The 18,686-nt window shown below is 39.9% G+C and overlaps 1 protein-coding gene across 1 annotated transcript in view; it reads left to right on the top strand.

The window, feature by feature from the left end:
• Positions 1-17,373, top strand: part of SIDT2 (SID1 transmembrane family member 2) — a 1,446,738-nt gene extending 1,429,365 nt beyond the window's left edge. Inside the window, exon 34 of the mRNA XM_044080965.1 lies at positions 12,143-17,373. Coding sequence (XP_043936900.1) covers positions 12,143-12,205 — 63 coding nt within the window. The 3' untranslated portion in view covers positions 12,206-17,373. The remainder of the gene's footprint in view (positions 1-12,142) is intronic.
• The last annotated feature ends 1,313 nt before the right edge of the window (positions 17,374-18,686 follow it).

The raw sequence follows: 18,686 nt of genomic DNA, 5'->3' as shown, positions 1-18,686 counted from the left end.
GCGTACAGCAACAGTGGTCCCTCTCCACAAAGGTGGTGCCTCAACGGATCCTGGAAACTATCGCCCCATAAGCCTGACTAGCTTGGTCTGCAAAGCTATGGAAATGATCATCATGGACTTCATAAATAAAGATATTGGGGACCTACAGACACTGGATCCTACCCATTTCGGCTTTGTTAAGGGCAGATCCTGCCTCTTAAACCTGGTCGATTTCTTTGAAACAGTCACCAAGGCCATTGACGAGGGGAAGGTGGTCCACACAGCCTACCTGGACCTCGCAAAAGCCTTCGATACAATACCCCACTCGGGCATTATAGATAAGCTCACCAGCTTAAATATAAACCCCTATGTCACTAGATGGGTTGCAAACTGGCTCAAGGACAGAACCCACATGGTTAGAATTGCTGGAGCCATGTCAGACTCCAAACCAGTTACAAGTGGCGTCCCACAAGGCTCAGTCCTGGGACCTCTCTTGTTCGGTATATATTTCTCGGAGGTACAAGCAAACACGGAAGGACTGTGGCTGACCAAGTTCGCAGATGACTGCAAACTGGGCGCCATAATCGACTCTCCAGCCGACACAAGCATCCTCCAAAAGGGCCTCATAGAAACAGACAACTGGTGCCAGAGCCATGGCTTCAAGCTAAACGCCAAAAAGTGTATAGTCATCCCCTTTGGCAAAAACAAAGTGTCCACAAATTGCCACATTGGTGGTAATCCATTAATTACAGAAGAAGTAATTAGGGACCTGGGGACCCAAGTTGATAGCAGTCTCTCATTTGACAACCACGTGGCCAAAGTGGTTAGAAAAACATTTTATATAGCCCACCTAATCATGAAGGGATTCACATCTAGATCAGGGGAGGTCATTGTGCCTCTGTACTCATCCCTCATCAGGCCCATAATTAAGTACAATGCCCCTTTTGGGATTACCTTACCAGACACCTGCAGCAACTGGAAAGACCCCAAAAGTACCTCACCAAGAGGATCAAATGGCTCAAACAGATGCCATATGGTGCCCGGTTAAAGAAACTCCAGCTCTACTCAGTGGCATACCGCCTGCTCAGAGGTGATCTGTGCCTGACGTATAAAGCCATGTCCAACCCGGAATTAATGGACATGCTGCATCTCAGAAAATCCAAATCCCATCGAGCTACGCACCCGAGAGACTTGAACCTCAGCACTGAAATAAATAGGACATGCTGGAGGGACAGATTCATAACCCAGAGGCTCCCTTCACTCTGGAATAAAATCCCAGTCCAGGTTAGGCAGAGTCCTTCATTTCACTGACTCTCTTCAAGAGGAATCTTGATGAGTGGATGGGAGATCGTAGGTTTACCCCAGGTATCACTTCTGTGTCACTGTTAGACAGAGGCACAGTATACTAACCTCAAAAAAGGGCATAGCAAAATTAATTTAAAATGGGTGGTGAAAGCCAAACACACTCTGGCTAGGCTTATAAATGCACTAGGGCAGAGAGCCTAGTATGAACCTATGAACCTATATATAAATACATTTTGGCTACACTTTTAGGGGGCACCTGACATCTGGGGCAAGAAAAACTGAAGAAAATGGTGTCTGCTGCTTCTTTTATACCACTGACGACCTGATGCCAGGGAAGGGGCGACAGCAGCCGACCCAGGACCCAAGACTTTGGAATTTAGGCCAGCTGAGGGCAGCCTGCCAGCAGGATTACCCAAATGTAATGACTGCAACAGTGAATACACTTGAACATTTACATTTATGGTAAGCGCACATAACTGTTTTACTTCTGCTTTGCAGCAGCAGGAGACCATAATCCTGTGTAGTTTGCTCCCTTTAAATGCATTCAACTTTCTGCCTCCTGTCTTTCTCTGCTTTCCATTGTACTGTTTTTCCACCCATCCCAGAAACTTTTGAATGCTTCTCTGGATTCTTTTTCTACCACCCATTCTAGTATATCATTCCTTGGTTCTACAGCTCTTTCTGTGAAAAAGTAGTTCAAAGATCCTGGGAGTAGGGAGCCCCTAAAATGTGCAATCTGTTATCACCACCTTCCTGTTCAGGATAACACATTCACATTTCCCTGCATTGTCCTTTAGATCAATATCATGTTTACCCATTCTCTTCTGGTGTCCTGTGAGAAGAGGTACAGCTTCTCTAGCATCTGATCTTATTCCTTCCCCCTACATCTCTCAAGTCTTTGTGATAACTTTCTTATGGATTCCTTCCAGCAGCCTCATGGCTCTTTCCTTATATGGGCTTCAGAACTAAACACAATACTGAAAGTGTTGCTTGTTCAAGGCCGTCAAGCGTGGAAGCATTACCTCTTTGCTTCTGAATCGTATCTCCATAAAGCTGCATGCCAGCATTCTGCTGTTGCCATTGCCTTGCTCTTGATGTCCCATTCCAGGTGTGGTCAGCACCCAAAGATTCTTTTCTTGTGCTGTCACCAGGAGTTCCTCTTCTCCAACCGATTTATTTGTAACAGGTTTGCTTAAGTGCAGTATTTTTTGCTCTTACTTGCATTGAACCTTAACTGCCACCTTTCTGTCCACTTATTCAGCCTTACCAATTCTTTTGCTAGATTTATCTCCTCATTTTCCAGAGCTACAACTATCTTTGATTCTATTTTTGCTTTACCAGACACACATAAGACTACTGGACCCAGGACAGACCCCTGTGGCACTCTACTAGTCACTTTCCTAATTCTTGACATTACTGCTGTTACTACAACCCTCTGTATCTTGCTATTCAGTGATGCAGCTGTTTTTTCAGTCCTGGTTCTGTACCCCATTTCCCTGTTTCCAGTTTTCCTGTCAGCCTGCTGTAGGGGACCAAGTCAAGGGCCTTGCTGCACTCCAGGTAGGTTGTGTCTGTTAGTACTTCTCTGTCAGTTTCACTTGTAACTTAGTAATAAAACTGGATCAGGTCTGACTGGCAGTCTCTTTTAATCAATGGGCTGTGCTGCTTGCTATCCTGAAGATTATTGCAGAAATGCTACTACAGTCTTCCCTTCAGGATTCTCTGTGTGACTTTCCCATGCATCTTTTGTTAAGCAAGCAGACTTCTAGTTCCTTGGATATTTTTTAGCCCTCTCCCCTTGTCCAGTGCTACAATAGTTGCCTTCCTTCATTCCTGTGGCACTTTTGTAATAACCAGTGATCTGCTGATGATTTCCATCATTGGTCTGCAAACACTCTGTCCAGATTTCCAATGACCCTAGAAGGTAGCTCATCTGATCCTTGTGCTTTATTTTCCCTAAGGCGGGTCTATATTGGAACATCGAATATTTAACAATTCGAATCACTTATGCGCCCCCACACCCCTCGCTACTTAAATATACCAACTCTAAGACCGCACTACACTGAAGTAAATGGAAATCTCCCCTTACAGAGATTTCCGTTTACCTCTTCGATGTTCTGCAGTTTCGCTATTCTTGTGTTGACAGTGTCAGATTCAACATTGTCGGCTTTCGAGAATTTAATATATACCCCCCCCACCAAGGCAACCAGTTTTCTCTGAAACTCCTCCTCCTGTATCCTAATGTCTTACCACTGTTTTGTGCACCAGTCATTAGTTGCTGTGAGACCCTCTTGCAGTATGTTAACATCATTTGAGAAGTCTGTGATAGCACCAAACTTAGTCTGCAAACATGGTCAGCTACAGGCCTTTTGTCTTTGCTTGGACCTCTGAGAAGTAGATGCCAGACAGTAGGAGTCCCAGGACAGATTCCTGGGGAACTCCACTAATGACAGGTCTGCAATAGGAGGTGGAGGTGCCTATTTTGACCTTGAGGGTCCTGTCGGTAAGCCATTTGGCTACCCACCTGATAAGATAGGGATTTACACCAAGTTGTGTTAGTTTTTCGATGATGCCTGAGTTGAATATTGTGTCTAAGGCCTTGCTTAAGTCAAGGTTAGCTGTATGTCCTGACCTTCCCTCATCCAGGGCCTTGGTGACTGTCTCAGAGAAGTCAACCAGGTTCAACAGGCAAGATCTGCCCTTGACAAATCCGAACTGGGTGGGGTCAAGTGCTTGGAGATTGTCTATGTCCTTGTTTATGAGAGCTATAATAATACGCTGCATGGCTTTACAGATCAGACTTATCTAGCTAATGGGGCGATAGTTTCCAGGGTCAGTAGTGGCACCACCTTTGTGCAAGGGGCTGACAGTGGCAGTTCACTACTCTGCTGGAATGAAGCCTGTACTTAGGCTGTAGTTGAATAGGGTGATGAATGGCGAAGCCAGTCCTGTGTTCTTTGATGTGGATAGGGCCATTAACACTTGATCTATAGGGATGTGAGGTGCAGGACAATATCAGGGATGTCAAAAGGGCCTTTGAGGGGGTAGGGGATAAAGTTTGCGCTGAACCAATCTGATTGCAGGTTGGCTAAGTCAACAGGATCCATGTAATTGATACTGTTAAGTACTAATTCAGAACAAACCTGGGCTTTGCCATGGAGGTTCCTGACATAATTGAAGAAGGCTTTGTGGTTTCCCTTTGTTTCAGAGGCTAATTTTGATTCATAATTGGGTTTAGAGGTTTTCACTAGTGATCTAATTTGCTTGTTGAGGCTAAGGAGGGAGTTTTTCCAATTTGTAATTTGTTCCTTTTTACCCTTGGACAACAGTTTCTTCCTTTTGTTGGAAAGCCTGTTGAGAGAGGATGTCCACCTAACAGGTTTGTGTTTCCTTGAGGAGCAGGTTTTAGTTCTGTTGGGTATGACTGAGTCCCTCCAGTTGTACAGGTGCTTGTATACTGCAATGGCGTACTGTTCAGCATAGTTGTCTGCATCCTCTGAGGGGGCGGTGGTGTGAAGCTACAGATACCCTCCCTTAGGAGGTTGTAGTCAGCTTTTGAGAAGTTTTTTAGCTTGATTACGGCTGAGGGTGGGGGGTAGAAACTTCGAACAAGACAGTCCGATGATCTGATCTCAACAGGGAGGAACATACTATGGGAGTGGTGCAGTGGTCACCCCATGTTGGTGAGAACCAAGTCTAGAATGTTATCTCCCCTTGTGGTGGATGAGATGAGCTGGTCTAGTGTGTTAGAGTTGATGAAGTCAAGGAATCGTTGAGCGAGTGCATTAGTGCAAGAATAGTTCACCCAGTCTACGGTGGTGTAATTGAAGGGCAGTACCTTGATGGAGTCAAGTAGATCTAGGTAAGAGCAGTAGGTGTTCTGAGTCATGAAGGGGGCCTATAGCTGGCTGTAACTTGTATGGTTGTCTTGCCAACTGTCAGATGCACCTGGAGTTCCAGTGCATCTTGCTGGCAGACCAGTCTGGAGGTGTGCCTGTCCTTAATGAAGATAGAGACTCCACCACCCTTAGTCTTCCCAACCTCATTTTGGTGTTGGAATGTGTGGAATGAGGTATAGCCTGGAAAGGCAGGGGTGCAGACAGCACCCCTGCATCAAGTTTCCATGACTGCACAGACATTGGCATTTTCCAGTGCAAGGAGAGCCTCCAGTGAGTGCATTTTCAGGTTAAGGCTACTAGCGTTTAGCAGCATGACCTTCAATTTGCTTTTTGACAGATCTTTTATATTGGAAGATTTGTCTTTGGGACCTAGCCTAAAAAAAGGCACATTTGGGGAGGCGAGAGCCAGAATCCCAGTGGTGACAGGTGGAGGCCATCTCTGGCAAAGCAACGAGGCCTGTCAACCATGTCATCCCAGGCAGACAGACACTTGATCCCCTTGGAATGACACCAGAAACTAAGCCAATTGTTGAAGTCAATTATTTTTTGTTGTTGTTGTAGTAACATTCTTGGCGCAGGTAGGATGCTGCTTAGGACTAGGGTCATACCTGCCTGGGACACATACTCTGAGAGCTCAATCAGATCTCTCTTCATATAATCCATGGAGGTATGTCTCAAGTCATTCACACCAACATGGACAGTGATAGAATCATACTTGTGGAAATACTTAAATGCGTGCGTGATGTGGCGTATTCTGACACCAGACAACTGACTGTGACCTTTTCCTTGTCTAGCATTGTGAGGGGGACATCAGTGCATCTCACAACTGAGTCGCCAATGACTAGTATGTTTGGTTCACTGTTATGTTTTATGGGTTATGATGGTTTATTGTTTTGCCTTATGGGCTGTGTTTGTGAGACACTGGTGTGTTGTCTATGTGTGATGTGTTTAGTGTTGTGTGTGGAATGTTTGTGCGTGTGTTTTGGAGGTCTCTGCTGTTTAGGTAAGCTGTTATTGAGGACATCTACATAGGTGGGTGACTGTGTGTTGTACTTGGCTATGTGATGTGTGAGGTGTGGTGTTTGAGCTGGCAATCTCCTCTTTGTCAGGAGTACTGACTATGGCATGAGAGAGCATGGATTCCAGGTTACTGATGTAGATGCATTTCTTGCAAGTAGAAGAATTATGTGCTAGGAGAAGAGGGCTGTCAGTAAACATGAGGAAGTTGCTACAGCGTCTCAGTATGCTCATGTCATCCAGACTAGCAGGAGAAACTTATGGGAATTGTCCAGACATAGTGTTCCGAATACTTGGATGGACTTAAGGAGCGAGGGTTTTGATAAGGGTTTGTCCACAGGAGTGTAGACCACAAAAACCTTAAATGGAAAGTAACTGGTCTTAAGCACAAGTGCTAAAACCAAAGTTAAGATGCTTAGAATAACAGATAAATTTAATAAGGTTACTAACAGGAGAGTAAAAACACTTGAAAACTTATGAGCACACAGCACAAATAAGGTGATAGTGTAGGAAGAACACAGTTACAATAAAAGCAAGTGAATAAAGTGTAAATTTTTTCTTTTTTTCTTTTTTTGAGTGGAAAGGGAGGTAACAGAAGATAGTTCAAGATTAATAAACCAAGGGGATTAGCCTTCCCAAATGCTCTCATTGTACTCAGTAGACTGAGCTGATGAGATGGGACAGGGAGGAGTGTCCAAAATTAAAGAAGCAAGGGGAGTAGTCCTTCCCAAATGATCTTGCTGTACTCAGTCGAGTGAGCATATGAGATGGGAATAGGAGGAGTGACCAAAATCAATTTTACAACAGAGGGACGGGCAATTCCAATGCCACCAACTTTAAGAATACAACAACAATTGAGAGAGGGGGTGGGAAAAACAAACACTGAAGACAGACTAGAGTGGACATGTATATAAATGCATTACAGTGCAAACAAGTGCAAAAAAGTATACTTATCAGTTGGTATTTCAGGTGGTTATAGAATCCAACACAGCCAGGTAGTTAGGTCTGCACAAATTCCATCTTGATACTTTCAGGAAACTCTCTTGATTTTCACCTTTGCTGCTCTCACCATCTTTGTTGACTTTTTGCTGATGTTCTTGAACTGTGCTTTCTCCTCCTGTTCACTTCACTCTTTTCTGCCATCTGTGGATCCTATCATTTGTCTTAATTGGGAGATTACCACAAATATAAGACTCCATTTAGCACGTCAGATAGCCTTTTTAGAAACAGTATGTAACATCCATATTGAAATATATAAATGTGAAGAAAGGATTACTGAATGCAGCCATATTTGTTGAATGCAAGAGTACCCTTGAATGCCCTTTCTTATAAGTATCACCCCATTGGTAATTAATAGATGGTACAATAAAGAATTTGAATGAGAGACAGCAGTTACTTAGTGACTGACCTCACAGAATGTACAGTAGGTGTTAAAGAACGCGTACTGTGGGACACCCAAGGGCAAGAATGACCCTGTCTCCTGCCTGTTTCTCTCCCCATTTCACCTTGCTGAAGAGTTTGGAGGATCACTGTCACATCACCTTCCTGCCTTGAAAGGAGCATTGATGGAATGAGAAATGATAGTCCTACCATAGAGGGCCGGGCAACTTCCCATGGCCTTCCAACCCCCACCAGTGGTGTCGGGGCTGCAAGAAAAAGACTGCTACTCTAGGCAAAGTACACCTCATGCCTTAATTCTGAATCAAACCACCCCCATGAAGTCCTGAGGATGTTATGATAGTAACAAATGGAACTGTTTGAAACTGTATTGGGACAATTTTCCACCCACCTTACAATTAGGTCTTTCTATTTTTATTGAGGAACACCACATCATTTTACCCTTGCCTTCCAAAGAATACACAATTTCTTTCTCAAATTGTTTACTTAAAATATCTGTTTTTTCATAATATCTGTGTTGTATTACATCTTGTATAATTTGCCTGGTTCCCTAATTCTTATCTCTTCATACGTTTCTCTGCGCATCCCTTTAACTTGTGTCACATAACTGCATATACTGTTAGCAGTCCACCACATTTTGCATTTAGAATTATCACAAACCCTTTCTTGTTAACTCGTATCTCATCTGTTTTTATTTATTTATTTTTATTTTGCACATTCATTAACCGAGTAAGCTCACATATGATACAAGTATCCCTTTTCAGTCGTAACCCGGGAGAACTGGCTGGTTAAGTGATGTGCTCAGAGTCACCTAGAAAGCAGCTCAACAGCAACTCAGAGCCTTAACCCTCTGTCAGTTTCTTCCCATATGTTACCCTTCAAAAACTGATCCTGGTCCTGGTTATCATTTTCAGCATCTATATAAATAGCACCTTGGGTCTTCTTGAATATCCTCTAAAAGTAGGCTACAGACTTACATGGACTAATCTAGTCAACAAAAGTAAACAAATGATAAATTATTTTTTTCCTGACAGTGCGGAAATCTGATAATTTCTTTGTTACTTTTCATTCTTCCTTGGCTAATTTGTCTGTTGCATTCTTCCTCACCTTTGCCATGGATAGTTGTCATCTCGAAGAATGTTAGTGTGTGCTGTTTATTTTAATATTACTCCCAACTTTGCAAAACCAGTTAGCTGTAGAATTTGCCCATTTCAGGAGGGAGCTTATTTTTTTATAAGTTCCACATTGTACTTCAGCACCAGTACTTCATTACTGTTAACAAAAAGACAACAGTTTATTCTGGCTTCTTTTTTTGCTCCATTTTTCTTACCTCAGCCTTCTATCTCTTGTAAATTGCAAAGCAGTCTTCTGTTTGTTTTATAATCACTCATTGGATATGCTACCCCTGATGGCTGTTCCACCAGCAATGTAAACAGGCATGGTAGCACCAGTGATATAACCTTTCATATCTGATTTATGTTTCCTAGACATGGCTGAACTTGGCCTTTCCTTATTTTGTATGATCTGCTTGATTTTTCAAAGCCATTGATGAGTAAATTTTGTAAAACGAGAAGGTAAACACTGTTTGTTTGTTTTCATCTAATTATTGCAGCAGTTCAACTGGCAAAGCCATGCCTACGGAGAAAAGCTCAAGAATATTCTAATTTAAAAGATTAACAATGCACTTTAAGAATGTAGTACAGTTTGAAGAGTGTATATACACTTTATCTTGCTTCATTCCTATACAACTTGACAAAAGTGAAAACCGTGCCGCAGAGCAGCTGATTTTTTAAACACAGCAATGTACAGTACAAGATGAAAATTTTTACTGCACACTTAAGTAATGTACGGCAGTAACTATGCATCCCTGATTAAATAGTTGATAAGCTAAGCGCATACATCTGTGTATTATTTTTTTAAGAAAACCCATGTTGTATGAAACAAAAGATGAAAATAAGCAAAAAATAAGCAAAAAAGCATGAAAGTTGTAGTGTTAATGAGCTAGACGTGGGAATCTTTTTACCAATTTACATGGTTTCTTTTACCAAAAGTAATTTAAATGATGTGAGAACTGTTTACATATTTACAGGTTGGCTTACCTTTGGGACAAGATGTGGACAGAAATAAAGATGAGAGGAAATTAGTGTGAGGGAATAATGAAGCAAGGGGCAAAGAGTGATAAGGTTGGGAAGGGAGAAGCAGTAAAGGATCATTGTAAACAGAATTAATACGAAAAACTTACACATGCCAAAACAAGAAGATGCTTCCCCTTACTTTCAGGTAATTTGAGCAACCTGACTGTTTTAATGAAACTAACAGCTTTGGTTGTTAATCCCATACTTAAACCTCTGGTAACAAAATAACTTGTTTTAACAGAGTGTACTGCTGTAAGCAGAGTTCATTAAGCTATTAGTAACTTGGCTTATATTCATTAAAATGTTTTCAATACATCAGACCTGCACAGATGACCTGGTAATACTCAGAAGGTTACTACAGTTTCTTGTGAAAAAATGGGAGTTACACCTGTAATTTTGCTTTCATAACACACATTTGTCATTCTTAATTATGGCTGTATGACCATGTTTCATTCTTCATCTTTTCAGTATGGATGGGTTTAGAACACATTTTGCTTTTTGCAGGATACTTAATGTAAGTTGGTAACCATGACAGGAAACTAGGGAAATGTCTGCTTCAAGTCAGTAATAGGAAAGTTAGATGAGCTAATGTACTTCTGTGGACTTACTCAGAAACAATTTCCTTGAGGTAGTGGGAAAAGCACAGCATGTCTCAGCTGCACTAAGTATTGTACAGGTTATGCAAACATTTTTGTAAGCTTTGTATCCATTTTGACAGGCACAAACGTTCAACTTAAAAATGTATGTGCAAGCTTTTATTTGAACTTTCTTCAGAATTTGCTGTTTTTGTTTGATTCGGTTATACAACTTGTGAGATGGAAGGGGTTCCAAGTTTTTAAGCAAGAAGCATTACAAAGTCCACTACAGCTTGTTCCTTGTGTGTTTGTTGTACTGTATTGAGATGAACCTAAAGTGTAACTAAGAAGATGTTTCAATGTCACAACAAGGCTGATGTTATGCTAACAAGAACCTTGTTAGCCAAGTGGCACCCCTGATTTGATAAAAGCAAAGCCTTCTAAAACATAGAGCATAAAGTTATTTTAAACCTATTCCATCAGTAATATTGAAGTGTGCCCTGTGCTCTGAAAACTGCTGTTTCCAGAAAACTGTAAAAGAATGGAACAGTACTTTTGTATGCTCAGAATAAGAAGGGGCTTTTGGGGTCAAGCTTTCACAGGCATTTATCAAACTTTAAGCTGTGGAAAAATTTTGTGTACAAGTAGAGTTGGATTTAACTATCGAGCAAGTTAAAATCACTACAAGTAATGTAATTCAAAGAAACGATGCCTATGATTGTCTCAGTAATTTGTACTAAGTATTGTACTGATTACTAATGTGCAGCCCTATTCAGCAGTCCATAAGCAGTCGTAAAAATCAGCAGAAGTCCTGTTATGGACTGCCTGGGCATAATAAGATGTCTGTAATGCCCTGTGGGGTTATTCAGGTGCTTAAATTAATCAAGGCCTTGTGCTTTCTTTGTTGCCTTCTGCTATGTTTCTTGCACAGTTTCTCAGTACCTTAGCTGTTATATCTTTGTTTCTTCCAAACAATTTTATTTTCTTTGTGTATCCATTTGGTAACTAATTTATTTTTGTCAATTCTTTATTTTATGTTTCTGCTGGCTGAGGACTGATTTCTGCATTTTTATGCCTCTTTTCATTGGAGGCACAATTTTAGAATGGCATCATCCATTTCTTAGACTGTATTTTTTGTAAAACATTTGAATTTGAACAGTATTTCTAATTATGTGCTAGTGTAGATAATGTTGCTTATGTAGTCTATTTGCCTGTTTTTTTTTTTCTTTTAAGTCAGGTCCATAGATGAAATGTTCTTTAGATCTGTTAAAGCTCTTAGTCGTGAAATGAGACACTTACTAGGTGGAATTTCTTTATTTGGCAGATAAGCATTGCTTAGATGACGGAACAAGCAGGGTTAGAGCAGGCTTTTTTATTACAGCTTTCAAAGTGGGGCTTAAGTTTATATGCCCCACTCATTGTGGGTGTATATGGGAGGGTAATGAGTAAGTGTTTCATTTCATGATTAAGAGCTTTAACACATCTACAGAAAGTTTCATCTGTGGACCTATTTTAACACCAATGTATCTAGAAGAAGGGACATGCAAAACTTACTACTGAAGCTACAACTTAACCAGTATGTTTTAAAGTCAGATTGCAAGATTCCTTCTTTAGATTCTGCTTTCTCCTCAGCACTGATACAGCGGCAGCTGGGTTTTCACTTGCAAGACTGAGCAGCACTAACTACCTTGTTTTTAAAATCACTGTACTAACTCAAGAATCTGTGTATAATATAACTGCTGAAGTTGTGTAGCATATGATATATAATTGGGTGATCTGGAGTGTAGAATAACTTGTTGAATTCTGACACATTCTTTTTCTCCCCTCCTTCTAGATCCTGCTGACTCTGGATAATGACTTGGATACTGTACAAAGGGATAAGATTTGTGTTTTCTAAACTTTAAAATAACATAATTTCCTTTGAAAATTCAGCTGATTATTTTACTTCAGATGTGGTTTATTGTAATGCGTGTGAGGTCTTGACCTCAGCAGAGCTGCTACACTGTTCACTTTCTACATGTTTAAGAATGCTGGAATTTGAAAGAAACCAGCCTGAAGTTCTATGATTTCCTGAGGTAATGAAGAACACAGTGCTGACTTGATGCTGTTTGGCCTGTCAGTTCCTGATGCCATGATGTTCATGGATTGCAGATGATCTTTTGATGTCATGAAGTTCACAAATTACAGGTGACCTTTGGATTCTACCAGCTGGCATTATTGTAACTGTGATATGGAGGCATCATTCCATTCCTTTCCAGAAATAATGTGAAAACAGTCATGGTAAGCATTTGCGCTTCTGCAAAGCAGGACCTGTGTCTCATAACTGTTCAGAGTATCCAGATTTATTTGTGGATTGTGGATGACCAGCCGCTGTTCCAAAGTGCACATAAATGACATGAGCTGGGAAATGGGGTACATTCAGCTACAGTGGATGCACATTCTGTTAGCCCAGACATATTTCTTTTTAAAGATTAATTTTGCTTTTTAAAGTCTCACTTGATGTTTGGTGTTTATGCATTAACTATGTTGTCCAAAATCTGCCTTCAGAATATTGCAGTGTTTGTAACAGTGCAACTTGCAGGGTTTGTAGTTCTAAATCTGTGTATGAGTGAAGAGGGAGAATACTATGGGTTTATTTTGAAATCCAAAATTATCTTCATGTGTCTGTCATTTTGTATGTGTAAGGAGTGGAGCACGTTGATCTAATTTTTTGCCTCTTTAAAACTGGGAACACTGACTGGCAAACCAGTGGGTTAGCGAGTTTAACAGTGCCTTCCATGCTGCTGTATTGAGAGGATCACTTTTTCTGTGAAACAGAGTAAATGGAATTAGAGAGCGTACCTTCCTTCCACTGCAGCTTTCACAGCCTTCTTCATGTTTACGTACATAGTTAATTTTTTTCTTTGTTCTTAATCGTTGCAGTGAAACTTAAACTCTGGAGGGTGCATTTGTTCACAGAAATGTGATCAGTGTGACTGTACTTGTGCAGAACATCACAGTCTGGTAGCTTCTGCCTTTTGTTTTTACCCTGCAACATTCTGGCTTGGCTACTTTGGTTATGTAGGTAATAATGATTATTTAATTTGATTCACCATTCTGCAGTAATTTTCTATGTATGTCTGTATCGTCCTTTTTCATTGCCTTGTGTACTTGCAGAGATCCAATGAGTTGTATTCCCATGAATATATTTAATCTAATTTAATTAATCTATTTATGTATTTCTACCTGTTCACTAGGATAGTTCCATTTTCGGCAGAAGCCTTGGAAGAAAAAGTGCAGTGCAAAAATTAGACTAGAATTTTACATTAAGGTTCATATAACATACAAATTGAGGTATGGGGCATGATTTGAATAATTTATCACAGTTTAAAGCTACTTGAATGTACAGTTAATGATATCAATTGTGGAGAACATGTCTGTATACTCTTCTGCAGAGGATACTGATTAGAAGCCCTATAAGCAGCTACAATCTTACATGGAAAAAAATGGTAGCTGTGGAGAAATCATTGATGTGCCTTTTTAAATAGATCTTGAAGATTGTTCCTTTAATTGTACTGTGTTTGGTTGTGTTATTTCTGTAGTGGATTTCGCCAAACTGAAACTTTTATGAGAAGTAACAGTCACAGTTTAGGACTTGCTCTTTTTGTCAGCATCCGTCTTTGCATGAAAATGCTCCCTTGTGTTTGCAGTGGGTGCTTCATAATACAGGTGTTTTTTGGATCCATTTTTAGGCAGCACATTTGGTATAGTGCAGTACTATTTGGGATTTCCAGGTTTCACACTTTTATTGCATTTGTGCCTGCTAAGAGAGGATAAATTGTTTTTCTTTGCAAAGAGAGGGATTGTTTGATATCTTTTGTTGGCTACTTGAAGCAGTGATGGATAGATGTTGTAGATTTTTGTAGTCAACTTCTGCAGAGTGGGATGACACGAGTAAAAGTGCTACAGTAATACATGAAAGTACCTTAAGGATTCTAATTCCTATGCCAAAGTCAGAAATTTAAGTTTGTAGCTAAAAAGAATTATGTCAGACTTGTTTGGCAAATACATTGCAAATTTGGAGACAAATTTGTCATCAGAAGAATGGCTTGATGAGGTATGTATTTTAGTGATCACCACAATTGCGTTTTAACTTTTTGCACACCATTAGTAACAAAGAGTTGATAATTTCAAGAACTTAAATATGTTTACATATATAGCTGCTTCTATCCCATTTGTACAGCTGCATTAATAAAGTATTTGTCCGTATGACTAATGGAAATGACATTTCCAGTGGTCATGTCTTCATATTATAGTAGCAGTTTAACAGAATTATGAAGTAGAGATACAAGAACTATTAGCACATATTTGTGTAACAGACAGTAACTTTAAACAGCTTATTACACTTTCATTAGTCAAAACATTATCAGAAAAAAAAATCTGACTACTCCATTCTGTCTGCAAGCCCTTGTTTTATTCAGGGCATTTGCACTCCATGTCTGTATAGTTGTAAAGAACTACCTCAGTATTTATTCCTGCAGTTTTAAGTTCGTCTCCATTTCCTGATTTTGTGGCATCTGCTGCCTTTATAGATGAGCAAATGATAGGGATAACTACTGCAGTAAGTTTAGTAAAAACTGTGTATTGTATGTTGAGTGGGGTGAGTCACAGAAAAGAGAGAACGGTCTCCTTTGGGGAGGGATAAACGCAACATTTTAAAATAATATTTTATCATTTGGAAAGTACCCATATAACCCTAGGAATGGTGCAACAGGCCCATTCCCTTCTGGAAAGTGTAAGCAAGGACTGATGTTATGTTAAGTAAATGAAGAGAATTAGAGTGCTTCCTTTTCGTGTCTATGTATACCATGCAAACCTAAAATTTCAGTTGTGTGTAATTGTAAGCAACATTCTATCTTCCATTTAAAGCTGAAGTATGAATATGGGAAGTACTGATGCACAGGAAGCTGTCTTCGTCAAGTCTTATGGAAACTTCTTATAATGGCTGTGTACAAGCAGCAGTGAGAATGTTCCACTCTGTAACAGAGAGTCATTCAGGGAATTGATCTTTAACTTATAGCTGCATCCATGCGCAAGGTTATCAAGAAAGCAAGAATGTGTTTAAGAATCAGGGAGCAAGTTTAAATGTGGATGCACTGATGCACTAGAGTAGTTCACATTATTTGTAAATGAAAAAGTTGTTTTAGTTTTTTTCCAAATAAAACAACCTGATTATAAGAAACTCCATTATTTATTTTAGCCTTAAAAATGTCTTCTGTCTTGGAATTGGGGCTGTCGTATTTGAAATTTACTAGGCTGTGGCTATAATTTTATGATAGTGTGATTTGTTTCAGAAAAAAATAAAAACAGACTGTGACCAGGGATAATGTAGATATTCACAATTTTTTTTTAAATGTCACTGCCCACATGTGGTTATTATTATTATTTATTTATTTGTGGTGGGCAGTTAACTGTATTTGGCATGTCAAATCTGTTTATTTTTCTGTCCACCCTTTCTTTTAACTGATTCTGTCTAACTAAATGCTGTCCTGAATTTCCTTTCTCCAAGTTTTCTATAACCAATCAATGCCACATCTGCTCAGGCTCTTTTATGATGTGGTGGTGAAGAAGTAGGCATAGCTAGAAGACAGGTATATGTCATATGGACAGGTGTGGGAGGTTGGCGTAATGGTTAAGGTGCTTACCTTAGAAACACAAGGTACAGGGTTTGATTCTGACATGGGGTAATTGGCTAGGCTTAAAATGGCCCATAAGGGCAGTTAGCCTAATACTAACCTATGGAAGTGCACGCGCACACAACAGGATGGATTCTGTCCCCAGGACGTCATATGTCACCAAGCTAAGATTGCAGTGCACAGGAATCACTTGCAGGTGACCATCTTTAGGAATTAAACTGCAAGGAAAAGGCCTTGAGTTGCAAGTCTGATTCAGATGTCACCTGTTACGACAGATTGCCGGCCCCTTGAGGGTGCTGTTTAACTTGGTCATTTTACTGCAGTTTCTAGGTACGCAGGGTATGATTGGTGTAAGAGAGCAGGGGTAATCATTCTTCAGCTTTGCGAAGAGTACATTTATATACAAAAATAGGAGAGAAAGCGAGAGTCAGCCTTCCTTAAAACAAAACCATTTCAATAGCTACTAACAGCTTCACACCAAATTTTGAATGAGAAGCAACTACTGGTACTTCAGAAGTTATTCTTTGTCATTAAAAAGGAAGTCACTGTACTGTTAGGATGAGCTTCAGCTTAAGGACCTCTGAATAAAACCACAACTTTTATAATAATGAGCCTTTTTATACCTTCCTGTCAGCTGCTCCATGCTTCTTTATAGTAAATGATGCACTGATTTGTTTATCTGTAGTTTTCTTTTCTTTTTTTGTCAGCACTATTGACTAACCTGTTGTTTCATTGCAGCCTGTTATATCAAAGCAAATTACTTAAGTTGCACTATGATTTAATGACTTCAATCAGTGTTTTTAGGTGTGGCTTTCATCGTGGGGGTGGGGAATTTGCACCCATGCACACACACAACAACAGGTTTTCTTTTAGGGCTGCTAGCACCAACCAACTAGGCTTTGATGAAAAAAAATATACCCCCTGCTACTGACCTTTGGTCACTGCTGCTAGAGTCTTACTTGCCCCCCCCCTCCACTGACTGAGCAACAGTGCATAAAATAGAATATCCTCAAGCTGGAGACATTAACAGTCATACCCCAGTTAGTGCTATTCGTAATTTATCTCATGCTTCATATTTCCCCCCTTTCTTTAGGCTGTGTGGACTTGCAAGAAATGGAATGTATGTGGGGATTTGTGTACATAAGCATGTATTCTGAGCATGGTGGTGTGGACTGCCTAGTTCCCAGGTGGCAACAGCGGATTCTTATGTGTCTGCAATGGGGTTGTAATGTGAAACTGCCCCATAAATTTAGGCAACTGTTGGGGGATGACATAATGGTTAAAGTGTTTACCTCACAGACACAACTTCTTTGTAATGCCTGAGGAAGCAGCTTTTTTCTGTTAGTGTTTATACTTGAGTGTTTACTTGCAAATAAATAGTTTTTATCCAGCCTGTGGTTCTGGACACTTCTTCATTGGATGTACACACAAGTCTCACTTTTTTTTTTTTTTTTTTAAACATTTGTTTAGTGGGAAAAGTCCAACTTGGAACAAAGCCAATTTTCAGTGAGTCCCGGGGAGAAACATTCCATATGCATGTCTTTGAATTGTGGGAGGAAACTAGAGCACCCAGAGGAAACCCACACGAGCGCAGGGAGGACATGCAGACCCCACACAGAAGGCACACCAGCTGAGAATCGAACTGGAGAACCTTTTGCTGTGAGGCGACAACACTACCACTGCCCAGTCCATGTACTTTTAATTTGCGTACAAGTTAAATTAGCATACAGTAGTACACCAGTGAACAACATACATATGTACCAAAAAGTGCACCACATACAGCAAAGAAACCCAACCTGCCACTTTCAGTCACCATTACAGTCACACTTAGAAAATATGAACAGCTTGGTCACATAAAGCAGTTTTGTAAAATATAATGCATCCATTTCTTAACTCAGCTTAATTCATAAGGCTGTCGGAGACAACATTTTAGTATTATCATAGGAGAATCGCACAACTTCAACTCCTGAATACTCCAAACACTCTCTGAATACTTCTGAACTTTTTTTTTTTAATTTATGCAGTGCAAGAAGTGCAGAAAAATAAGTTTAAAGGAAAAAATGGACAAGTAAACATTTGAGTACTTGGTGAATGGATGCATTTTACTCCCATTACCATAGTTTGCATATTTTCAAAATGTAAATATAGTTGTAATTTGTTTGGAAAATACACCATCAAGTTGTACCATTATTATGACAACAGAAAATATTATGGTATCTGTTTTCTAAAGGCCAAAATCAGTAGACATGGTGGTCATACTTGCTGTAACCAGATTCTTTGTCCTCATCTGACCATTTGCTCTGGTCTGGTAAAAGTCATTTAACAGCTGAGGGAAGTATCTGTAACTCTAAGCAAATGTTTACACTTTTGGTTGTACGAGTCCACTGTTCCGATAATTGTAATTGATAGGATGACAACTATTACAAAAAAGTGTATGTTCCTTTTGAACAGAATTGCAGGCTATATGCTGATCGGATATATGTAGCATATTTTAGCCTGAAACAAAAAGTTCCTCTTTGTCTTGGTTATAGTTCTGTAGTTGCACAACATTTTTCTCCCACAGATGTATGCAGGTATTAAATGTAAATTCACTTTTCCATTTGTCCAATAAATAGGATCATGAGAAAAGCACAGCAACAAAATTAAGAATAAATTCTTGATGGTAAGTTCTGTTTGCATAGCTAAAAAGGAGGTTGATTATTT

Source organism: Protopterus annectens, chromosome 8.part0, assembly GCF_019279795.1.
Source record: "Protopterus annectens isolate FY-2018-M chromosome 8.part0, PAN1.0, whole genome shotgun sequence".
Taxonomy (NCBI): domain Eukaryota; kingdom Metazoa; phylum Chordata; order Ceratodontiformes; family Protopteridae; genus Protopterus; species Protopterus annectens.
Note: the sequence above shows the minus strand (reverse complement) of the source record. Positions and strands in the feature narration are given on the sequence as shown.